Source organism: Hipposideros armiger, unplaced genomic scaffold (genome assembly GCF_001890085.2).
Source record: "Hipposideros armiger isolate ML-2016 unplaced genomic scaffold, ASM189008v1 scaffold_173, whole genome shotgun sequence".
Lineage (NCBI taxonomy): Eukaryota > Metazoa > Chordata > Mammalia > Chiroptera > Hipposideridae > Hipposideros > Hipposideros armiger.
Window position 1 is genome coordinate 48762 of NW_017731523.1, and position 26133 is coordinate 74894.

The 26133-nt window shown below is 39.3% G+C and overlaps 1 protein-coding gene across 1 annotated transcript in view; it reads left to right on the forward strand.

Annotated features, from left to right (window-relative positions):
* The first annotated feature begins 1429 nt into the window (after nt 1–1429).
* RNF125 (ring finger protein 125) overlaps nt 1430–26133 on the forward strand; it is a 31743-nt gene continuing 7039 nt past the window's right edge. The window contains exons 1-4 of the mRNA XM_019652126.1: nt 1430–1966; nt 14066–14219; nt 17734–17828; nt 20082–20172. Of these exons, the coding sequence (XP_019507671.1) occupies nt 1803–1966; nt 14066–14219; nt 17734–17828; nt 20082–20172 (504 nt within the window). The 5' untranslated portion in view covers nt 1430–1802. The remainder of the gene's footprint in view (nt 1967–14065; nt 14220–17733; nt 17829–20081; nt 20173–26133) is intronic.

The window sequence follows — 26133 nt, forward strand, 5'->3', positions numbered from 1 at the left end:
CCAACTGGTGACATTGGTGATGAAGCAATTTTTGAACAGATGGAGGTTGAGTGGTTGGTTCAGAACCCAGGTTGGACTAGATAAAGAGGGGATAATTAAAAAATGGAGATACAAATGTAGAGAATCAGGTCAAGAAATTTGGCCTTAAAGAGGACATAGGGCAGGAGCAGAGAGACATGTGGGGATCAAGGGAGGGTTTTTGTTTTTCTTTTAAAGATCTCCAATCCATTAGCAAGCCCTTTTAGGTCTTTCTCCTACATCTATGCCGAACCTGTCCACCTCTCACCTTCTACCCAGGTAACTAACTCCCTGGTCCCAACCTTTATCATCCTCACTTTGACTAATTCAGTAGCCTCCTAACTGGTTTCTCTGCTTTCTTATTTTGTTCCTGTTTTTTAAGCCCACACAGCAGTCAGAGTAAATCAAATCATGGCACCTTGAATAAAATCCAAACTCTTGGGCCTGGCCTGTAAGATTGGATAAGATCGGGCCTGTCTCCTACCTTATCTCATCCCATCTACCCAACCCGCTCCCCTAGGCTCGCTCCGCACTGTTTCTACTTTTTGTTTTTGCCTCACTCCCTGTCCCCAGTGCTTAGCAAGTTTTTCCCTAAATCTTTGAATAGTTGACTCCTTTTTATTATTCATGACGCTGCTCAAATGTCACCGCATCCAAAAAGTCCCTGACCTTCTTATCCTCCCCTTCATCCTCACTCTCTGTTTTACCTTTTTCATGGCTCTTATTATCTGAAATGATCTTGTTCACTTATTTATTTGTTGATTACTTATATCTTCTCATTAAATTTAAGTCTGGCGGGAACTGGGTGAAGTTTATGGGATTTTAATGTATTATACATGTGATTATATTATGTAGTATTGTATGTATTGTATTGTATGTATTATGTATTACCATGTATTATTTCTTAATAAGCATGTGAAACTATAGTTATCTCAAAATAATTCTTTTTAAAGTAAGTTCTATGAGAACCAGGATTTTGTTTGGTTGTTGGGAACTGGGTGCCCATCACCAGAATGGAGTCTGGCATGTAATGGGCACTAAATAAGACTTATTGAATGTGTCAATTAATCAGTGATCTATTTGGTTATGTTTAAAAAGAGGATGGGGCTGAGAATGCAAACAGCAGGAGATCTTGAGTGGAGGAAACTGGTGAGTTCCTGTGGTAGAGAACTCTTTCCACTACCCCATGCTACCTCTCCATTAATGGAGTACTGACTGAAGTAGTGAATAATACTGTCTTAAGAGATGCTCAATCATCAATCATCTCTGTAGCTTATTATGATTACAACAGGGCAGAACTGATAGGACCACCACCTTACAAGGGGCAGGGCGGGGCGGGGCGGGGCGGGTTCTCTGATTCCCATAAAGCATGACCAGGCCCGCGCTTTCCTTAACTTGCGACCGTGGGGAAAGAGGATTTCGCGATAGCCTGGAAAGTTCACTGCCCAACCAGGTCCTCTGCTCTGCAGTCGAGGTTTCAGGTTTCAATCCTCGTAGGACTACGAGACGTTACAGCGTGAACGGTGCAGCTGCCGCCTCCGCCTCCGCGCCTCCACCAAGGCAACAAGCAAAAGACAATTTCAGACGCGCTGCCGTGCACTCGGCCTGCCCTAGACAGAGGTTGGGCGCTGCCACCGAGGCTGCATCTAGGCTGCGGTTGCTGGGCGCGCTAGGAGGCGGCGATCACAGCTGGGCCGGGACTTCCTTCCTCCACCGCAGGACAACAAAACAGCCCGGCGGCAGGCACTGCGCTCTTGGCAGCTGTCTGGGTGAGAGGGTCAGCGATGGGCTCGGTGTTAAGCAGCGATAATGGCAAATCTTCACCCGCCTCGGCCACCCCGCGGGCCCTGGAACGCAAGAGGGTCCCCGAGCTGCCCGTCACGTCCTTCGACTGCTCCGTGTGCCTTGAGGTGTTGCACCAGCCTGTCCGAACCCGCTGTGGCCACGTGTAAGTGCCAGGGGAGCTCGGTTTGCGCGCCCGTCCCCGGGGGCGGGCGATGTGGGGGGGGAGCTCAGGGCATGGGAAGGGGCGTTCAGAACCCAGAGCTTCAAGGAAACTACTGCAGGGAGAAATCTGGACCCTTCGAGTGCGGGCCACGGGGGAAAATGCCCAGTCTGAAGGTGGACACCAGATTTCAGGAGAAAACAGCAACAAGGGGGCCCTGCAGTCCCCCTAGAACTGCCTCCTCCCAAAGTTTGCTGCGGAGCCCCGGGCGCGAGACCCGCAGAGAGCCAGGGCTAGCCAGCTGGCTTAAGAGGTTGAAACTGGCAGGAGAACCAGCACCCGCCTGGGCACTAGGCAGTGGGCTTCCGCACAGCGGTTATCCCGCGGAACTCGGTGAATCCGGCGGGGCTCGCCTCCGCCTCCGGATCGGTTTTGTTTTGCTGCCTGTGTGCACGTGTTGCAGAACGCCTGCCGCGGCTCGTCTCTGGAGCAAACAAGGACCTGTGCAAACTGTCCTTCCACCCTCAACCTCCCCTCCCTTTCCCAATACAGACACCCAGACTCCTCCAAGATCGCCTAGTTAAACTGGAACATCCAAGTGACTTTCAGTCGTCGTTAGAGTTCAACCATCTGTCAGTTGGGGGGTCTGGGGCTTGCACCAAATCGGTGAATGTAGCCGTTTAAAACCCAGCCACCGATTGAGAGAGGTTGCAGATTACCTGCCTTAGGCACAGCCTCCCCCAAACAATAGAAAGCATAGATAAAAATAACTATCTTAAAAATCACGTGCTATTTAAAATTCGCCTTTAGAGCACAACCATGCTAGTTTCTAGGAAGAGCTTAAAAACAAAATCTGTATAAAACTGGCACGTTCTTAATGCGTGCTTGAGTAGTAGCGAGAGTTGGGTCGCAAATTTGTGTTTGTTTACTTAAGAGTTTGTTTACTTAGAAGCTTTCTTTTCCTGGACGCATGGGTGTGTGACTGAGTGTGTGTGTCAGTGTGTCGGGGTGGAGATTGCATAGAAAAAGGACGGAAGCCCATTTCATGTCTTTGGACGGCCCACTAACTACAGTTTGAGGAAGAGCCAGGGGGATACCGCAGTGGCTAGCAAGTGCTTTTGGCTTGGGGGACAGGGTGGGTGGGAGGAGTAGTTCCATATTCTAAGTGGAAGTACACAAAATGTTTTTAAAGGACTTACTTAGGTGGTCCTTCACACCGGTAGCCTAGCACCTGAGACGTGTTTTTCCCCATTGAAAAGCCCAGCAGTAAGCCAAAGGAGAAGAATCTGCCACTCACACAGTGTTGAAATCGAGTGCCTTGGGCATTATTCAGGGCTTGTTTCAGCTTTGTACTTTAAACTCAAGGCTAATTTACCTCCTGTCTGATTACTGATGTTGTTTCCCAGCTGTCCAGATGTAGCTCATTGACAGACCATCCCAAGGCCACTATGGAAGCCAAGATGTTGTGTAACTCTGAAATACATTGATTAGTTCCAGGCAGTAAAGACCTCATTTAAATTTAGTCTATATTAGCACTACAACTTTAAAGTTGTGCCAAAGACGCACAGTAGGCACCAAGTCTTGAAGATTCCTTTTGTAGAACTGAAATGGGAAGTTTTTCGATTGCATATTGGAGATTGTGTTCCCTGGTGTAACTTACTGTTTGCAGTGCTTTTGCTTCGGCTAATGGATAATATAAATTTGCAAAACATAAAATCTTGTTTAATCTGTTTTCTGTGTTAGAGTGAATAGGAAAGCAGCAACTGGAAAAATAGTTCTGAAGTATAACAAGGGCTGGACCGAGTGCCCTTCCTCACTTTACTGTTCTTTGTTTTGACAAATCTATGTCCATTGTTCTGGCTGTGGGCAGAATTTCCATATCCCTCCTTTTGGCAAATTTACTTGGGCCCCTTCCACTTTAGAAATGTTAATTAGAGGCCTTTCAGCACTGAGATGGTGAGCTCTGTTAACACCATTTGTGCTTCCTAAATCAATTACTCTCTTCCCTTGAACTTTAATTGGAAAATGAAGAAATGCAAATAAAGTCTCTGTATTATCTCATATTGGAGAAGCTAATGTCCAAATTTGTTGAACTAGGTCATTTATGCTAATTTCTGTTTATAATCCTATTTCAAGTCAAACAAGTATAAGAATGGCAACAATACCTTGAATGAATACGTATATAGCACTTTAGAAATTGAATTGTGATGCAGTAGAAACCTTGGGCTTGCTTGTGCTTGATTAGAGAGGCCAGGATTTGAAATTCAGTTCTGCCACTAGACAGTTCTGTAACCAACACGTTCCTTAATCTCGTTGAATCTGTTTCTTCATTTGTAAAATAGGGTGAATAATGGAATTTTTATGAGTATTTAAAGTGTAAAAGTAGCCCATAATGAAGGCTCAAAACATAGTTCCTATTTCCTTCAAAGCAATTCCACAAAGCAAAAAACCCATGAACAGGTATTATTTCTTATCTCTGTATTTCTTTTGGAATAAAACTGGGCCACGAAAGGTAGATCTATGACATTTCCAAGATGCCTCAGAGAGCCTTACTTTTAGCTTAGTTCTTTTTCCTTTGGTGGACTTTATAAGAAGTTCCATTTTAAAGTTTTATCATTTCAAATTGACTTTATTTCATATCACTGTATCAGTTGTAAAAAAACACTCCAGTGAGGCTTCCCTTATCTTGTATTATGAGCTGGAGAAAGAGGAGTAAATTAAGCTGTTTCAATGAAACGAAGAGGGAGTCTGATTTACATTTAAAAGAAATATTCAAAGAAATTTGTTTTCCTATTGGATATGGTAGATAACAGGGTGAGAAAGAAGTGGAAGACAACTCCCAAACAGGTGACAGAGATAAACGGGGCAGAGTTTAGCTCAGGAGGAAGTTAATGAACTCGTGATTGGGCCTGTTGAATGTACAGTAGTCTGATAGGGAGATATCCAAGTGGAAACACCCAAGAGCAGCGTTTCTCAACCTTCCTAAGGCCGCGACCCCTTAATACAGTTCCTCATGTTGTGGTGACGCCCAACCATAAAATTATTTTCGTTGCTACTCTATAACTGTAATTTTGCTACTGTTATGAATCGCAATGTAAATATCTTTTTGTTTTCCGATGGTCTTACGCGACCCCTGTGAAAGGGTCGTTCGACTCCCAAAGGGGTTGCTACCCGAACCGCTGCCCCAGAGGCACTGAGAGAGTGGGTTTTGGGGAAGAGCTCAGAGCTGGAAATAATGGAGTTATCTAAAAAGGGCTAAGAGGTTGAAAACAGACTTAAGAGAGCTTACTAACTGGAGCATACTGTCAGATACAAAGAACCTCACCTTTATTGAACTGAGTGGATTAAATGGCTCTATGTCACAGAATTTGCCTATTTTTTTTAATGAAATGGTTGAGGATAATTCTAAAACGCTCTCAAGTAAATGGATTAAAATGTTCCATTTGTGGTCAAGTAATGAGCAGTGAAGTCTGCACCAAATTAGTGGTTCTCTAAGTTGAGTCTAAGAATCAACTGATGAGTTTTAAACTGACCCAGAAATGTACAGCAGTGCTTTCATTCACAGATGCAGGTAGTTAAATTGAGGTAGTGGGAGTTTGTGGAAGTTCCCATATGATTGCAAATTATCATTGGCATAATAGTTGACCTGTGATTTGACTTTAGATGAAACTTTGCAGTTTTTATATGAACCATTTAGGCTCCTGATTCTAAAACAAATGTATATAGAATGCCTCCTTCTCCCAAGGTCCCTGGGTAAGTGTCACTTAAAATGGGATGAGTGGAGTCTCTTGTACCATCGAGGTCCAAAACTCTTGAGAGCCATTGCTCTAATAAAGGAATGCTACTTTCCATGTTGCCACTCCTTTAAGATCTGGCACTTAGTAGGTGTTATATATTGGCTGAATTAATGAATGACTGTAAAACAAAATGCAATTTGAATACTTTGGTGGACACTCCCCAAAGGGGACAACCACTCCATAGTGCCAGCCAACTGATGCTATGGAGTTTGAGTCCCATGATAGTTTTTGAACTCCATTCCTTTTATAGGGTTACTTATCTGTGCCTGTATTGCTGAGAATTTCAGAAAGATGTAATTAAGCTGACCTGAAATTTGCCTCTTCTGGTGGTTGGACTGCTCTGTATTTACTTAGCAACATTAGTGTTGTCATAGGCAAATTGAATATTAGTGATCTATTAAATTACGTATTCTCTAGCAAGCAGAACCTAAATAATGTAGCAGATTGAGTTTTATGCTGAGATTCTCCTTAGAAGCTGGCTACTGGTCCTTGGACCAGCAGCATTCCAGAATCTCAAGCCTCACCTCAGATCTATTGAATTGGAATCTACATTTTAACAAGATGCCTGGGTGATTTATATCCACTTTAAAGATTGACAAGCATAGCCCTAGAGAATCCTGTTTAATTGACAGTAAGATACAGTAAGTTGAGAACAGTGTTTAAGGGTATAGAGAGGCACACCACCAAGATGTTAGGTTAAAGGAAATACAAAGCTTCCTTCAGGGGTTAAATTTAAAATCAACACATAATGGAATGTAGAGATATGCAGAGTCAATTTTTGGAGGCCGAATGATTCCTAGGATGGACTTTAACCTAAGTGAGCACATACGCAAATCAAAGGAAATCTTGAGGGACAGTGCTTGGTTGGAGGGCCTGAGTGTGGTTAGGAGGCCTGTGTTCTAAGAATAGCCGCACTTGGTCCTGTCCAGGCTGATCCATATATAGGTGAAGAGGGAGTGTGTGCGCGCGCGCGCGCGTGCGTGTGTGTGTGTGTGTGTGTGTGTGTGTGTGTGTGTTTATTGACCTATATTGGAATATTTTAGCCTGAGACTCTTATCACTTTGAATAACAATAGCAACTGTCCTTATTCTATTCATATTTTCAATCACCGAGCCAGCTCATGATTTTCTTCAGCTTCATATTGGCATACCCAGAATGAGGCAGCCTAGCGTTGAAAACATAAATTTAAAAAAAACCACATTCGACTGGCCACATGTTGCCATGGCTTCTTCCAGAACCACATTTGGGGATCACTTCTGGGTAACTTGTTTTGTCTGTCTAACCCTAGGACCCATGGAGTCCCTAGTGCATTTCTTGCCTTTAAATCTACTATACTTAGGGTTCATTTTGCCTCTTAAGATTGGATACATAATTTTACCTAATGTCCTCAGCAACCCCCTCCCCCTTTCCCTCTACTACTTTGCTGAACTCTTCATTATAAAGGTTTTATTGATCATCACTTAATTTAGGGAAACAGAAAGGGGTTGATAAGATAACCAATGGGAGTGGAGTAATTAAGTTTCCAGCTGGTTTCAGAGTTCTTAGAGTCTTTATCTAGTTCCTAATTAAGTTCTTCAGGGGCTGTAAACTCAACAGGAGTCAGCTGAAAGTGATACAAATGATTGTGGAGGGTGAGTACTCCACAGGAACAGGCACCAACCCATGTGGCCACTGGGACTTGAGTCCAGGGTTGCAGGTGATTGATTAGCTTTTCAAAAGGAGCCAGAAATTGGGGTTGATGTGTGAAATCGGATTTTTAAAGCAATAGCAACTCGTTAGGAATTTTTGAAAACATTGAACTGGTTTTTAAAAAATGCAATTGAGTTCTATCCTCAGCTTCTATCTTTCACCTGCATCCTTCTCATTCTGATCATGTCTTAGGATTCATCATTCTCAACCTCCTTATGGAGCCGGGGACGGGGACATATAAATAGGAATCACTTATCTTGGGTTCATGTCCATTTCTATCCCATGGGTTCTTCCGGAGGAACTCAACGCTCTAACTCTCCTTTGGGTGATTCCTCATAACTGATTTAATTATTTCAATTTACTGAGTAGCCACTATGTGCCTGGAGCTGTATAGAAGGGAGGCCTTCAAGATTCTGGATGGTTCTTTGCTGTGTGTGATCTCCATTCAGTGGTGTTACTGACCTCTTGTCCAGGGAATGTTTGTTTTGTTGTGTTTTTCAGCTTTGTTGAAGTGATACAGTACAATTCATACAAAATATACAGGTTGATGAATTTTGGTAATTGTATACAGTCCTATAACCATCACCACAAACAAGATCTAGAACAGTTTCATTACCCTAAAAAGTTCCCTTGAATCCTTTGCAGTCAATACCCTCCCCAAACCCCTGGACCCAGGCAACCCCATCTGCTTTCTGTCACTAAGTTTTGGAATCATACTGTAAGTAGTCTTTTGTGTTCAACATTGTTTCACTATAATGGGGCCTATATTTATTGTCATTTGGTATGTTGTAAGACCTTTTGCCTCAATTTCCAAAATAAATCCTAAATCTATCCACTTGCACTGGCTACCACTACTTTGCTGGTCGAAGCTTCTATCCTGTCTTGACCTGACTCTTACAACGTACTTAAAAACGGGCTCCTCACTGTGGTTCTTATACCTCCGTTATACATTTTTGACAGAGGAACTGGTGATCTATGTAATGTAAATCAAGTCGTGTCACCCTCCTACTTAAAACCCCCAGTGCCTTCCCATCACTCTTAGCTATGGCTTTATTGTTTATTACCTACTTTCCCATGTATCTCTCATTACTTCGCTTTTACTATCTCAGCAAGATGGTTCCCTATCTTTTGTTTTCAGCTTGGAAAACCATTCCCAGATCTTCCCAAGACTGGTACCTTCAAATATCATCTCAGGGGCCACCCATCTAATTACTCCCTCTGCCCCACCCACTATTTTTATTGTCAACTACCATATTTCCCCATGTATAAGACACACCCTTTTTTGAAAAATTTGGGGTCTAAAAACTGGGTGCGTCTTATACAGTGGTTGTAGATTTTTTTTACTTGCATTTCCCGCTGAGGACGAGGCAATATATGAAGACAGTGATTCGTCATCAGACGCAAATGAGGACAAGCTAATGGTTGGGAGTTTTGACAGTGATGAGGAGTTATATGAATTTTATGATGAATAAAACTTGAGTTTAATAACTTTATGTAATACATTTTTTTTCAAATTTCGGGCCCCAAAATTAAGGTGCGTCTTATACATGGGAACATCTTATACATGGGGACATACGGTATTTCACTCTTCTTAAACCATTTCTCATTTGCCCGTCTGTTTGTTTACCTGCCTCCCCATTCTAGAACTCTGAAAACAGGGACCTGAGGCTCTGCCTCAGTTTCATCTCTGGCCTGTCAAACACTGCCAGGCAACAGTAAGATATTACTAAAAATTTTCCCAGCTTCTGTGGTTGGATATAGGGAAATCTGAGCAGATTTATGCATTTTCTCATAAAGTCTTCATTATAACCATGGAATAACTGTTCTTGCTAAAAGCCACTCCAATTAATTTTTTTTAAGTTTTGCATTTTCTCTCTTCAGCCTTTTAATATATTTCAAATTGTTCGGTGCTCTTTAACTTTATTTAAATAATCATAAATGCCATGTAATCTTTTCCTCACACTGACTTTGGGTGCCCTGAAAAAATATATTTTAAAAAAAATGTTTTTCTCTTCATTTTTTCTCTTCATGTTTTTCTCAGGTCTCTCATCCTCCATACATTTTCTTTCCTAATTTTCTAACTAAATTTTTTTAGGAGTAAAGAAATTTTATGTTACCGTAAGGTGGTTCATTTTCCCTAACATTTTATTACAAAAACTTTCAAACATACAGTTAAGTTGAAAAAAATTGCACAGTGAACACCTATATATCTACTACCTAGATTCTACAGTTATTAATTTTGCTATATTTGTTTTTATCTCTCACTTTATCACATACTTATCCATCCATCAATCCATCTTTCTTTTGATGCATTTCAAAGTTGTTTACAAATATCAGCACACTCTATCCCTCCTCATGCATAATATTAACAGAGTTCAATTGTTGTTTGTGGTTTGTTTTTTTCTTAAGATAAATTACAGAAATAGTAACATGTATACATCTTAGGTATAACATTTGCTGAATTTTGACAAATGTTGAGCCCAAAACCCTATCAAGATAACAGAGTATTTTCATTACCCCCAGACAGTCCCTTTTGCCCCTTCCTAGACAGTCCCTGTCTGTTTACCCCCATAGGTAACCATTGCTGTGTGTATGTTTTTTTTTCTACCATAGATCAGTTTTAAGATTCATAGATCAGATTCAAGAACTCAAGTGGAATTGTACAGGATGTACTCTGTTGTGTCCTGTTTCTTTCACTCAATCTGTCTTTAAGGCTCATCCATGCTGTTGCTTGTATCAGTAATTTGTTCTTTTTTATTGCTGTGTAGTATTCCATTGTAAGACTCTGCTGTGCTTTGTTTATTCATTTTCTTGTTGAGGGACACCTGAGTTATTTCCAGTTTGGGGCTATTATGAAAACATTCCTTAGGAATATTCTTGTACGAATGGACATATCTTTTATTTCTCTTGAGTAGATACATGGACTTGGTATTGTAGGGTCAAGGAGTGTGTATGTTTTGTTTCATAAGAAATTACCAGACCCTTTATCCCAAGTGGTTGTAGGTGATTAACTTCTTAAGATGATCATTTATTGTGCAGCTAATATGGTCCTGTGGTCCAAACTTAAAATTCAGTAATGAAAATGCCCTCCATCTACTACCTACCCCTTCTTCCCAGTTTCCCATTTCTCATTTCTCCAATAGGTAGGTAAATGGTCTTCTTTCCTTTATCCTAGATGTTTTTATACATCTAGAATCCTACAAATAGCTCATATTATATACGCATTTTCTACACTTTGCTTTCTAAGAGATTTAAGTTTGAGTTATCTCATCTATGGGACTTACTATATAATATATAGTACCTAAACCTGACTAGCTCTGTGTGGATTCTAATTAGACAATTCATAAAACCTTGGATCACTCATATACTTTTTATGCTAATGTGTTAGAGTAGGGATGTTAAATTTTCCAGCTGTTAGGACTTGAATTGGTTAATAATACCTTTAAGGAGAGAATTTTAACCTCAGATCTTTTGAACTAAGCAGGTCTGCAACCTTGTTTCTGCACCCCAGAAAGTAAGACTTAAGCTGCAGTCCAATTCCTTTCCATAGTCACACTTTTAAAAGTTGTGGTTTTTACGTACTCATAATCAGTAAGTTCAATCTGTCCCAGAACACCTTGACCTTGATATGTTTTCTACATATAATACTCGCTTTTATTAAAATGAGTACAGCTAATTGACTAATCTACCAGAGTTGCAACTAATATCTCACATAATGCAATAACATCTATCTAATGCTCATATGAGAGCTTCATGCCACATGTAACACCACTATACAGATGTAGGAGGGATATAGCGAGGGAGTTGACTTAAAAAATGCCTCAAGTGTGCTACTTTTTGTGAATATCTACTAGGCATTTTTATTGTTACAGTTATCAATTGTAGTTACAAAAACATATGCAAAACATTTACAAAATGACAGCAGAAATGTGCTCTATGTAAAGCCCACTGGTTTACACAGGTACATCAATGATATAACTTGGCTGCTTCTGCTTATCACTGGAAGGAATTACCGTATTTGCCGGCGTATAAGACGATTTTTTGGCCCTGAAAAATATGCCTCCAAGTGGGGGGTCATCTTATATGCCAGGTACACTTCAGATAGACTGCCCATAGTGCTTGCCCCGTGCCATAGTGGCCTCCCGATGCCCGCCCACTTCATTCCACATACCGTTCAGGCATCAGCAGCGCTGCTGGGTGTATGCTCGGCTGTTATGCGATTTTGCTGTTATGCGATTTTACCACACTCGCAAAATCGCACACAGCCGACCATACACCCAGTATGATAGCGCAAAATCGCGAATCGCGATTTATGTATGTTTGATTACATACAGCCTTGTGACAGTTTTCCTGCATGTCATAAGCATTTGAATATAAATTAAAATGTTGAAATCAAATCTGATATTGTTTTACCTTTTATTTGGTGTGTGGAAGGTGTGCGGAAGAGGGGGTAGTCTTATACGGCGAGTATATAACAAACTCTGTATTTTGAGTGGAAATGTTAGGGGGTCATCTTATACGCCCAGTCGTCTTATACGCCGGCAAATACGGTAAAGTGTCTTTAAAAAGACGGCAAACTTTGAGCCTCTCCTGAAACTAAGGAGAAAAGTGCAACTGTCTCATGGCTGTGTGACCTCGGCAAGTTGTTCCAGTCTCTGAACCTCAGTTTGCCATCACTCAAGTGAGGAGAGAGCAGAGCAGCATTTTAGGGTTATTGTGAGGGCTAAATGAGACAGTGTACACCAGTGCCTGCTTCAGGGTTTGGCACCAATATCAGTCTTCTGCTTGTATTGGCATAAAACTCAGATAAGTTGTGAGAAAAAGGAGAAGACTTTTGGTTGACAGAAAACAAAGTGTTATCTGCTTTCTCCTAAACTATGTAAACCGTATAATTCATGTTAGAACCATAGGTGTGGTATTAGAGATATTAATTATGAGTTGAGCATTTGGCCCATTTGTAATAAATACCTTTCAAGCTCACACTTTGAGAACCAATTCTTAGGGACTCAAAAGAAATGCAAGGGCAGATTGGGCCTTACAACTTAAAATTAATCACTTGAGGCAGAGAGCTGTAAAATACAGCAGAGGACTTAGGTCTCTTGATTTTCCAAAAGTGTTGCTCTTTCCAGCTGGGCCAGCTGTGGTGGTGGAAAGAAAGGTTACTGAATTTTGGATCAGAAATCCCCAGCTTAAGACCAACCAAGTTCAGGCACTTTCTATAGATGTGACTTTGCAGAAGTAACTTCACCTCCAAGTACCTCTGTTTCCTCATGTATAAGTGGAAATAATGAGCCTTCTCAGGGGTCTGTTATTAAAGTTAAATGAATTAAGTGTGGAGGTGTTTTAAAATTTTGTAAAAAACAACAACAGTGAATCAAGTTTGAAATTATATCAAAATAAAGAATTACTAAACAACAATAATAACAAAAACACCCAGGAAAGAAAGAATAGAAACTTAGCGATCTGGAGTTCTAAGTAAAGAACAGGACAGTCCCATCGAATTGTTGCTGAATCAGTCTTTACGTCACTCTGTTTAATATTCATCTTCCAGAGAGAGTTCATTTAGTCTGGCCTACTTCAGGTGCTCTCGCCTTCAGCAGGGGATGGTGGGCACCTTGGTTGAGGTCCGTCCCATCAGATTGTATCTGAGAGGGATAGTTCCTGCAGAGCAAAATCAGGATGCAATTGCAAGGAAAAGGGGGGAAATGGATGCTGGGCCGGCATAAGCATCATGCATCCTCTATGTGCTCATAAGAATTTTATAATTCTTATGCAGAATTATATGATTATATTAGATGCAAAAGAGAGTACTTTTAAGAATCAGTAATGGCTAATGTAATTGGGAATTCAGTTTGCAACATTTCATTGAACTGTGTACCTACAATGCATGAACTTTTCAATATGAATAGTATACTTAAAATTTTAAAAGCTGAGTAACTTTTGCCATGTTTCATATTCCCATGTAGATATTACATCGTGAATACTCTAAGAGCTATCAGATCATGCTAATGTGTATAACCTACCTGAACATTCATTTTTATTTCTGTGTGCACTTAGCCTTCCCCAGCTCCTATAAAGAGGTCAAGATATTCTGTCAGTTCTGTTAAGATTTTATTATGGTCCTCTTTAAATAAGCCAGAGAATATATTTCTTGACTTGAAGGACACTCTTCATAGTGGTCATTTTTATTAGATAATTTTCCGAGTCTGGGGATAACTTTAAACTATTTTATAAAGATTTCTAAGGTAGCTGGTATTTTTACCTCCTCAACTTGCTGCTGTTTTCTTATCTAAACCACAAAATCCTACAAAAGACCTATTTCACTCCAAAATTTTAGGTAAAATTGGATTAAAGAAAGAACACCATGGATATCTTAACTCCGTTTGTAGGAATGCTATTTCACCACTTGGTTGTTTTGTTTAAATGCATCTAGTGCATATGCTGAGAACATGTGACCCCAGAGAAGTCTTACTGAGAAGGTCAGAGACGGGCCAGTGTAGATGCAACTGGACCTTTAATTTGGTGTACAAAATACAGTTTATATAAATGAACACATAGTGGTTGCTTCTTTATACTTTTTAAGAAAAATGATGTTTTTCGGTTTTGTTTTGGGTAGATTCTGCCGTTCCTGTATAGCTACCAGTCTAAAGAACAATAAGTGGACCTGTCCTTATTGCCGAGCGTATCTTCCATCAGAAGGAGTTCCAGCAACGGATGTAGCCAAAAGAATGAAATCAGAATACCAGAAGTGCACTGAGTGTGACACACCGGTGAGTGACCCTGCTGAGCTCACAGTGACCATCTTAGCCTGCTGAGAACATGGTTATGCAACTAATCATTTCATCTACGCCTTTGACCTCATCCTATCCTGACTTCCTAAAGTTTATTGTCTCAGCCTTTCTCCAATTTCATTTGTGTAGGCTGCAGGGAAATGGTCACCTGACTCTACTATCACCTAATTTTTCAAACAAGTGCTTTCATCGACCACCTCCATTTCCTTTCTTCCCATGACTCCCCTGCCCCCCTGTTAAATTGCCTCCGTTTCTGCTACTCTATTGCAGCCCAGCAATGAATGGCTTTATTATCAAATCCAGCGGCATAACTGCACCTATGTTCTCCTGGACGTTGCAGTATTTATCTTTCTTGCTCACTTCCTCTTTGTTGCAGTTTTTGTCCTTTGCTTCTGTGCTAGCCTGGTTAGATCATGTGAGGTTTTGGAGCCCATGCAAAAGATTCTAGATTTTATCCTACATGCAATAATGAGTCATAGAAAAAAATGTGAGCTTTTGATCAGGTTTATATTTTTAAGATATCATGCTAGCATGTCCATGGACAGTGATTTGGAGGGGGCAAGAAAAGAGCAGGATTGGTGAGGCCACTTAGGTGGCTATTAGGGTGGATCAGGCAACGAAGTTGGATTAGGGTGATAACATTAGGTATGAAATAAGAGGTGTTTTCAAGGTGTATTTAGGAAAGAGAATAAAAGAAAATTGGTAATTGACTGGTAGTGGGTGAGTGAGAGTAAAGTGTGAAAAAGGCCTGCTGAGGTTTCTAACGTGAGGTAGGTGAAGGTGTTAATAGGGGCAGCAGGTTTGTACAAGAATTCACAGAGTTAAATTATAGATATGTTAAGTTTGAAATGATGAAGGGGGATGTTTAAATATACATACCAGTTTAGAGATCAAAAGAGAGATTATGTACTGAAGATCTAAATTTCTATAGAGAACCTTTCTTGATTGTTAATCTAAATTATAGCTTGTTATAATTTCTCTTAGCACTCTGTATTCCCTTTATAGCACAGATCATCATTTCTAATTATGCTTTTATGATTTTTTAAATTTAATGTCAATATCCCCACCAGATTTAAGTTCCATGAGGGTAAGGACTGGGTCTGTTTTATTGGCAACTGTGTACCCAGAACTTTGAAAAGTGACTGGCATGTAGTAAGTGCATAATGTGTTTTTTTTAACATATATATATATATATATATAAGACTCAATAATTTATTTATGGCTGTGACTATAGAATTTATGCATGGCCTTTGGAGTCAGACATCCTGGGTTCAAACACTAATTCTCTCACTTATTTTTTGTGCTTTGGGGCAAGTTTTTAATCTAAGTTTTTGTTACCCTCTTTGGAAAAGGAGGAAAAAGGGAGTGTTTGTGTCACAGGATGATTTTAAAGGTAAATAATAAAGCATATGTGGCTTTTAGCCTGGTCTGGAACATAGGAAATGCTCAAAACCAATAGTTTTTCACATTCATCATGATAGATTATTGCTTATTTTTACTTTCATATTTTTGTCATCCCATAAAATTTAATGTGCACAAAACCTAACTCGGGATATTATTTCATCACCCAGTTCTTGATCACACCTTTGGTGTCTATCAGAAACAAGAACGTTTTCTCTGTTATCCTCGGTGGAAATCATCCCATTTCTGAGTATTCACAAATATTTTGTTTTCCTTTGAGATATTTCTTGTATGTATCTCTACCATTTTATGTGATTCCTCTTGCCAGGAATTCTGTTCTGCCATTCCTTCTATAGCCATTTTAGACTCTACTTACTCTTCAGAGTCCAGAACAGATCTCTGTTCCATGAGGCCTGGCCTTCATATTCCAGTCCCCAGTATCAAACAGTTTCCTATCTACTGGTCTACATATCTTTTATTTTTCCCTCCATTAAAAGTACCTTTAGGGCCGACCGAGTGGCACGTTGGTTAAGAGTTGGCTTGGGACGCCAGCTCTGAGCGGCAGGGCCCCGGTTCGGATCCCACATGAGGGCCAGTGACACTGCCTTCTACAGCTAAGATGGTGAACAACAGCTTGACCTGGAGCTGGGCTGCCATGAGTGGCTGGCAGCCAGCGTGAGCTGCCAAGAGCCGCCGTGAGCGGCCTTTTTCAGAGGCCCAGCAACCAATCTGCCTCACCCAGAAGAGCGCAATGTGGAAGCGACGTCCTCCACAACTAGACTGAACAAAAGGACAGCAACTTGTCTGTTCCCCTCCCCCAGTTCCCCAATAAAATCTTTACCAAAAAAAAAAGTACCTTTAGAGCAAGCACAGTGGTTTATGTTTCTTCTGTCATCTCTTACAATGTCTCACAGAATTTTGTCTCTAGAGTAGATACTATATGAATTTATCAATTCATTTGCCAGTCTATAGTCCCCAAATTGCTAACTTGTACGAGGAGTGCTTCTCTTTGTTGATCAACTAATACAAAGAAGAAGAAAAACTTTTAACAAAAGTGGTAAAGAGATGAGAGAGCACTCATGTGCAAAGTTGGGTGTTAAAGATTGTATAACAGTCTGTGCTAAGACCGCTACCTAGATCAGTTTTAGCTTTTACATCTTTTAGATGGATATTTGTAAAGCAAGGATTTGCTTGCACATCTCCACTTGCTTTTATTTTTGGTCTTTTGTTCAGCGGTTCTAACCGTTTCCTTGACATGGTCGATTTCACGTTTGAGGTTTAACTTCCGTAGCGTGGGCAAAATGAAGCAGCGTGGGTCAGCCACCTTGCCACAGCTGTAAAAGCTTCCTTTAGTACAAGATCTTATCAGAGTTTCTAATGAAACATTGAGTAGAATATGCGTTATTTAGCAACGGATGCCTCATGGTTAGGGTCTCTGAATGTATATCTGGGGGAACAAGGGCTCTTTATTTGGCTTTGATAAAAATGGACTGTAAGAGCTGTCTTTTATGTGTGCCCTTAATGGGGCCATTAAGTATACTATGTATTGCGAATTCATGTGATACTACTAGATATATTATGAAACCACGGCATTCATATCTTTCCCTGAGGCACAGGGTTTCTTTTTACTTACTATGGACATTTCTAAAATCCATCCATTTATTATTCTCTTTGTTTTCCTTTCTTTCTGTCTATTTGTTTTATTCTTTCTCCCTTTCTTCCCTCTTTCTCTTTCCTCTCCCCTTTTTCTTTCCTTCTTCCTTCTTTCTAGCGCCGATTTAGATAATGCCATCCTCAAAAAAATAAATTGAAGTTAATACACGTCTTTCCACTTTAAAAAACATGCTTTCTAAAAGAACAAAATTCAAGAACTTATCATTCAGCCTTCAAAGTATTAGAGAAGTTTAAAAATAGTGTTATTCTTGATAATGCCTTAACTTTTGTTGTACTGTTATCATGAATGCATTCTTTTAAATCACTGACCCCACACAATGACCTTATTTGAAATAATGAAACTAATAAAGCTGATCACATAAGGCTTCGTTGAGCCCCTTTTCAACAGAGAGTTTATTTTGAATTTGCTTTTATATAGGTTTGCCTCAGCGAAATGAGGGCACACATAAGAACTTGTCAGAAGTACATAGATAAGTATGGACCACTACAAGAACTTGGGGAGACAGCAACAAGGTTTGTTTCAATACAGTATAGTTTAGTGCTGAATTTGATATGTCTATAAAGAATTTAATGGGCTGGAAAGTTTAACATTTTTATTGTGAAAATATGCATGGAGCTATGCTTAGGCTCTTAACCATAATACCTGCTATTGGTAATCATTTGTTAATAGCAATGATTATTATAAAAGAATGTTGCTCTCTCTTCTTTAAAACCTTTGCACAAGGGGAACCACCTAAACACTGGAGGAGAGATTAGGGAAACATCCTCAGACAAGTGTGTATTAAGGAAGAGCCAAAAATAGAATGCAGAACCATTCATTTCTGCTAGGCTCTGTTTTCCGACTAGTAGATTCCTGAAGTAGATCATGATGAAGAGGTTATTCATCTTTACTTTTCCATCACCGCTGCTCAGTTCCCCAGCTAATTCCCTCTGATTTTGCTGGTCTTTTTAGAAGGTAGGGAGCAACATCTTGGTATATATTCTAACTAGGAAGTGCAGGCCTGGAGCAGGCATCCTGAATTCTATACCTTTTTGATAGATAATTTTATATGGGGATGGAGGAAAGATGAAGGTGACTAGTAGGTATAATGGAGGATATTGATCATTAACTAGTTTTTTTTCTTTAAAAAAAGAAAAGAAATCTGAGTCATTATTATCCTGATGGCCAGAGTTTGGAGTCTCTCTCTACTGAAGAAAAAGAAATGATTTGTGTTCTTCTGGGTAGGCTGATGGCTTTGAAATAATTAAATCTGGTTATAAACTCAGTTATCCAATAGTGGTATTCAGTAGGAGAGTGATTTCTTTCTCTTTCCTGAAGGAAAACGTTAGTTCTTATTTTAAGAAAATGCACTCAAATATTGCTTAATTTTCTTAACCCAGAAGTCTAAATGATCACCCCCTTCCCTTTGTTTTACTAGAAATTGCTTTGCAAATGTACGTGTTTTGTGAGATTAGGTTTATACCTAGGCATTATAAATTTTAAATGAGTATTTTAGCTCTAAGCAGTGTATGGATTCTGTTAGATTGGCCACAAGGAAGGACCAGTAGGAAGGAGGAAGGGTAACAAATGGGTTAAGAAAGTGTGTGGATTTGATTGCAAGGTTGATAGGCTTTACGAGAAATGTAAAATATATGAAAGCTAATTTAAATCCTAATTTCTTCTGCTAGCTAAAATTAAATAATAAAGAATTAAAATAACAGAAAATGAGAAGAGTCGGTGATTGATTAATCAGTCTTACAGGATAGATTAAGATTTGCATTTAAGATAGAAATCTTTGCTTTATAGAAGAACTTACTACACGATTCAAATTTTTTAATTTCTTGTGCAGGGAGCTTATCTAGAGTACAAGTCTTGGGGAACAGGAAGTTATATCTATATAATAGAAAGTGAGCAATAAATTCCAAGCCTCCCTATTGTCTCTAAGAATTTAAAGCAGCACTGTCCAATAGAAATAGAATACAAAAAAAAAAAAGAAATAGAATACAGACGACATATGTAATTTTGAATTTTCTAGTAGTCATACTAAAAGAGTAAATCAAAAGAAACAAGCAAAATCAATTTTTGACATATTTTATTTAACCAAATATAGCCAAAATATTATAATTTGACCATGTAATCAGTATAACAATTATTGAGATATTTTACATTTTTTATATTAAGCCTTTGAAATTCAGTATGTATTTTATACTTCAGCATCTTTCAGTTTGGACTAGCTGTATTTCAAGTACCCAACAGACATATATGGCTGATGGTTACCATATTGGACAGCACAGATATAAAGGTCAAATACTCCTAGGTGTAAGGATTTAACAGGGTAGTTGTAGGTCATTTTTCATTCTTCAATGGATACTAATTATGAGAGTTGACACTTGTAGCTGTATATGGTAGTGGATTTGGAGACCAAACAACACCCAAATCAAAATTAGGAAAGGGAGAATGTAAAAGTGACAGGAAAAGTAACCCAGGGACAGCTGGGTGGACTGATCCTCAGTTTCTCAGTTAAGGTGTGCTCAATTACACTTCTCTTCCGAAGAGAATAAAGTGCTTCAAGTGTACTATAATTGTTTCTCTACCCTGACCCCATGAGGATATGCATTTACATTTCTCATGAGAAAACATTTAGGTACCAAGACCATTATCAAGATAGGAAAAATAATATCAAATCAGAAAAAAAGAGGACTGGATTCTATTTTTTACTTCTAGGTAACTGACTACTGTCTAATTGCCAACAATTTTAGTAATATTTGTATTCTGTGCATTTTCAGGTGTGTATGTCCATTTTGTCAGAGGGAACTGGATGAAGACAACTTGCTGGATCATTGTGTTACTCATCACAGATCAGAAAGGAGACTTGTGGTAAGGACTTTTGTTGTTATACTAGTGGTGCCAAAAAAAGTGTATACAAGTGGACACTTTGGTCAACGTTGCTCAAGCAGTAGTTCGCCGTAATCAGAAGTGCCTGGACTCTGATGGTAACCACTTTGAGCACCTCTTGTAATTGCAGAAATCAAATGTGACTTGTATTCATCTTTTGTTATCTGTATACATTAATACAATTTTAATGGTTTTTTTCCTTTCTTAAAATGTGTATACATTTTTTTGGTACCCTCTGTATATTTCTGCAATATCTAAAGTCAATGTACATTGGAAAATCCATTTGATAGCTTCTATTTATAGATATAAAAGATAATTTATGTCAAGGTAATGGTAATTCTATGACATTAACAAACAATATGTGAAAGTGTTGAATTGGAACTGATAGAATTACTAATGTGCAATCATTCATTTATGAAATTAGACAACATTATCTCTTACAGATAATCATGGGCATAATCAACTAAGAAGATCCAAAATGCACAGTTAAGATCTAACTTTAGTATATTAGCTATGGTCATGTCCTAAGTTAAAAACATTTTTTAATAATGCAAATAGAGTTGTCATAAAAATACACTAGAAGTGAAAAGTAGAACATCATTCAACTGCATTAATCACACTGTTATTTTATTTCTTAGTCTGGATATTTATCCATATACTTGTACATTAAATATGTGCATTACTCATCATTTCCTAGATCCATAGTGAATGCTGCCTTTTTTTTTTTCAACCTGACGTTTTCATTGTACTTTGCAATGTGGCTTTTATACTTTTATTTCTGTATAGTTGTGAGGTAAAACAGGGTGATGATGGATATATCATCATTTAGTTAGCCATTTTACTATTTTTGAACACTTGAATTAATTGCCAGTTTTTATAATTTGAATTCACTTATACATTTAAACTTCTCCTTTTATTGGATTTTTTTCCTAGGTGGAAATATCTTAGATTGATATTTCTGGGACCAAGAGTGCAAACTTTTTAATAACTCTTGAAATGCACTTATAAAATATATTCCAAAAAGTTTGAGTCAATTTATATTTGATTCAGCAATTAATGAATAAACCACTTTCAACTTAACTTGTCTAAGATTGTATACATTTATTTTTAAATTACCCAGGCTTAACAGATATAAAATTATATCTTGAAGATTATTTAGAATTTTAGTTTAGGCATATATTACACATGTATATATATATGTGTGTATGTGCATATGTGTGTGTATACATATGTATGTATATGTATATATACACACAAATGTGTGTATATATGTTGTTTTAATATATATGAGTTTTGGTGTTCTTTTTTTTTTAATTTGGGTCTTAGGTGTTGTTTTTTCCCGCCCATAAAATCCTTTCAGAAAATGGATCAGATTGAAATATATTAGATAGATAGGTGGATGGATGGATGGATGGATGGATGGATAGATAGATAGATATAAATAATCGTCACAACAATTCTGGGATAGGTGTATTATTATCCCCATTTTACAAATGATAAACTGAGGCTCAGAGAGGTTAAGTAAGTCTTATAAGGTCACACAGCTGGTAAGCCACAATTTGAACACAGTAGTTTAGCTCCAAGGCCTACATGGTGAACCCCTGTGCTCTACTAGCAAGTTCATGAGAAAAGCCACACAGTGCAATCAAAGATAGTTGTTATTGATCCTAAAGGTCTATTGGTTTGGTTCTTGAAATGGCTAGCTAGGAACTTGAGACATGTTGGGGGCGTAGGGGTGATTGTTATGGGCTTTCCCTGCTCTAGTTGCTCTGTGGGAGGAACTAGACTAAGGAGTTGTTTTATGATAGGTCCCTGGGGAGCTAGAGGAAGTTAGAAGAAAGCATTGGGGTGGCATAATAATGGCTATCATTTACTGAGTTCTAAGTGTGTCCTTTTTCCTCCTAGCAATGCTAGAAAGGTATTATTGACAGAGCCTGAGCCCTGACCAGTAACGCCCAGGGTGCTGCTCCGACTGGAGGAACCCCAGACACTCTGGACCATGGGCTGCATCATCGCAGCAATCTACAGCAGACCACATACTGGTACCGCCGTTGGTACTGTATACCAGCTCCAGCAGAAATCCAGTCCATGTGCTTGCTGCACAGTTTGGCTATCAGGTTGAAGGTGGTCCATGGTGGCTTGGTCTTCCATGATTAGGTCATTGAAGAAAGCCAACCTGAGGACAGAAATAAACTAGGAATGGTAGGGTCAGATTGCCCATGGACTTTAGTAGTTAAAAGCCGAGACTTTGGAGGAGAAAAGCTTTGGTGCAAATCCCATTAACCTCTCTGCCTCTGTTTCATTTGTAAAATGAGGATAGCGGGGTAGCAGTAAATGAGTCAGGCATATGAAGGAAGCATTCTGTCACATGGTGTTCAACCCATGAATAAAAGAGGGTGGTGGGATAACGGTGCGTTACTACCACTTTTGCAACTGTATGTAAAATCAAAGCTAGCGGAGATTTCTCAGAGGAAGCCATGTATTCTCACAGTTGGGGAACCCAGGCTGGGATGGGTGGGGAAGCTCTAGTGGTAACATTTTATAAGACCAGGGTGTTATCACGACCTTGAGGCAGGGGCAGATGATTCAGAAGGTCCATGATCCTGTAATACACTAGGGCCGTCAAGAGATGGTCGCTGGGACAGAAGACCTTTAGGTTTCCTGTTAGTGTTTCATTCTTGAGTAAGAGTTCAAGACACATGTCGCTGAAGGATCTAGAGCTACTAGAAGTCAGATGTATGCTGTGGTGATGGAAAGGCTGGAGGTGGATACTGTGACGTGGCAGAGGTTCACGTGCTTAGGGATCCCCAATGGGGACACCCAAAAGGTGAAACACCCTAGTAGAAGTGCTGGGTTAAGCTGGTAGAAGGAGGCTTAAGTCCAAGGCTGATTCTGGACTGGTGTGGAAGTTAGCAAGGAAATGTTGCTTTAAAGGACTTGATTGTAGGTTTTGTCTACAGAGAAGATCAGTGATGTCATCAGACTTACCGGGTGTAAGAGGTTGCATGGCAGTTAGAAACTTGGGCAAATGATTCTGCCTTCCAGAAATAATTAGATAATTCAGAGATCAAACTATAAGCAACTAATTTTCTCTTTCTGAGTTGCTCAAAACTGGGTGGTAGCTTTTGAACATCGGGGAATTTTGACTTTTTTCATATGCACCATAAAAGCCAATAGCTCCGTTTTGTCATACAGTAATTTTATTCTGCTATGTTTAATTTTTTTGAAAAATTATATCTGTGGAATGTTAGACTCAAAGGAGGCAAATGACACAAACAGCATGCTTCCATTTGACTTCTGAGACCACTTGAGAGAAATTTGGCGTTTTATCTTGTAAAGGGAAAATATTTTAGCAAGAACCGTACTTTCTGGCTAGGCTGTCTGCCCAGAGTGCTCTTTCTTTCACTGGCTGGCTCTTATTTATCTTTTGAGCTCAGCTTAAATCTCACTTCCTCAGGAAGCCTTCTTCGACACCCAAATTAATTTCAGCTCTTGCTTTTCTCCCCTCTTTTTTTCTTATTTACCAGTTTGTAATTGTGTATTCCTTTCATATCTGTCTCTCCCTCTAAATTGTTAGGCTCACGAAGTTATTGAACTTCATTCACTCCTTTGTTCAGCACTCCATGTCTAGTTCTTGGCAGAGAACCTGGTACAGAGTACAATGTAGTGATATGAAAAAAACAGGATATTAAAAAAAAAAAAACCACCCATAATTCCATCCACCCAGGTTCAAAGGCTCTAGTAGTCCTTTATTTTCTGAATCCTTGCTCCAGAGATGCATTTCTGAAGGGAAAGGATGGGACTTCTGTTGTTTGGAATATAAATTGTGGTGTCTCCAGCCTGAGCCACTCGTCTCCACAACAGTTTACTTCCATGGGTATTTAAATATTTGCGACTTAACTGGGCATTGAGGGTGTATGTGCATAAATGTTTTGGGAGGGAGAAAGCTCTTCATTAGATTTGCTTTCAAACTCCTACTATTAGATATGCAATCTAGTACTTTGATTCTGGCTACATATTTGCCTGTAATTATATTCGTGCATTTCTCTTTTCTTTCGGTGTTGAATTCAATAATCTTTCATTTCTTCCCCCAAATGCCATTTGCCATCATAGGAAAAGTGTCCAATAATCAACTGAGTTGCTGTAGAGGTTCATCTAAACCACAGACTTAGATGAATGTCCCTTGTGGAAGCTCCAAAGGATTAGATCCTTTGCATCTTTAAATATTTGTAACATAACTGCACTGTCTTCCAACTTTTGTACTCTTAGAATTCATCTTCCGATTTCAGGTCTTGACAGAATATGCTCTTCATTAAAGGTCATTAGATGATGACCTAATATGCTATTAGATGACATATATAGACAGTACTTGGCAACTGAAAGCCCTGTAAAATATAATGTTGCATGGCATCTATGTTTTTAGAACCTAACAAGAGAGTACCAGAAAAAAAATAAAATTCTCCCATCCAGTTTTTCTATTCTTTATTAAATCAGTCATGCACGGACTTTAGAAACAGAATTCAACTTTTACAGTATAAAATATACCTCATTCACGAGGGGTTTCAAGGACCTATACTGAGAAAGATATTCTTTATGGGATCCCCTGTCACAGTACAAAAATGGTAGGAAATCAAGGTTTGGTGAACTGGAAGGTCGACTCTCCCTGTTAGTTGTGTTTTTCAGCAATATTACCCCTATTCTTAATGGGATAAGGGAGGGGTATCATTTTGAGGAACCTGGTAAGGACTGGCTCAGAAAGACTGGCATGGGGATGGAATGGCTTAGCTCCGTGGAGCAGCACCACCTCCCTTCTGTGTCTTTGGTATTTGGCGTGAGGGGTTTTGGGAATCATGTCCTGATATACCCACATTAGATGCTCACATCTAGGATGCTAATAATCAAAGGTCACATGTTCCTGTGCAGATTTGTGTACATTTTATGGATTCTCAGAAGCCCTTACATTGGCAATTCTCAACCTTTTCTCTGTCCCAGTACACCTAAAGGATATGATGCTAAACTAAGTCATTCTTACTTTCCTGTTAGCAACAGTGATTCCTGAGGGTGGCCGAGAATCCCCCAGGGACAGAAGGTGGTTGTATCAGAATTGAAGAAAGAAGGGGAGTTATATAGTAGAAAGGGGGCTCTCGTCTGATTCTGTGTATGAACTTAGTACCCCCCAGTTCTTCCCCTATCCCTTACTGGCCCAATTACTCTGTTATATGAGCGGATGTGAAGTAGGAGAATTTTTCCTTCTTTTTAGAATTCCCCTGCTTTTTCCCACATTGACTCCTCTGCCTGTGATGCTCCTCCCCTGACAGGATCGGCTCATTTTTCAAGGCTCATTTCAGTTACCAGCAACTCAGAATCCTTTCCTGATTCCCTAGGCAAAATTAATGATTCCTTTTTCAGGTCTTGCACAGTTGTATGTTCATATCTTGAATATAGAACTTGCTGTGCTGTATTGAAAGTACCTGTTTAAGTGATAATAATAGTAGCCATTTATTATTAGTGCCAAGGACTGAGCTAATATAACGACAGCTTCATTATGTTAAGTGACATGTTATTTTAAATCTACCAACAGCCCTACAGAACAGAAATAATTCTCAATTTTTATAGGTTAAGATTAATTCCTGGCCAAGTTTAAGTCCGTGAGAGGCTGGGATGAAATTGGAAACTATTTTCCAGATACTGGGAATGCAAGGATGAATGGGATGCATGTAGTTTCTTCCCTCAGGGAACCCCAACTCCTCAAGGACAGGGATCAAATAGTAGTAAGTATATGGCATTTATTAAGTGCCTACTATGTACCTGGCACATTAAGGACATTATTCTAAACATAATAACTACTCTAACCAGGTAGGTGGTGGTATCTCTATTTCGCAGAAGAGGGGACTTAAGGCTGAAGGTCCGACAGCTAGTACGAGCTGGTGCTAGGATTTGAAC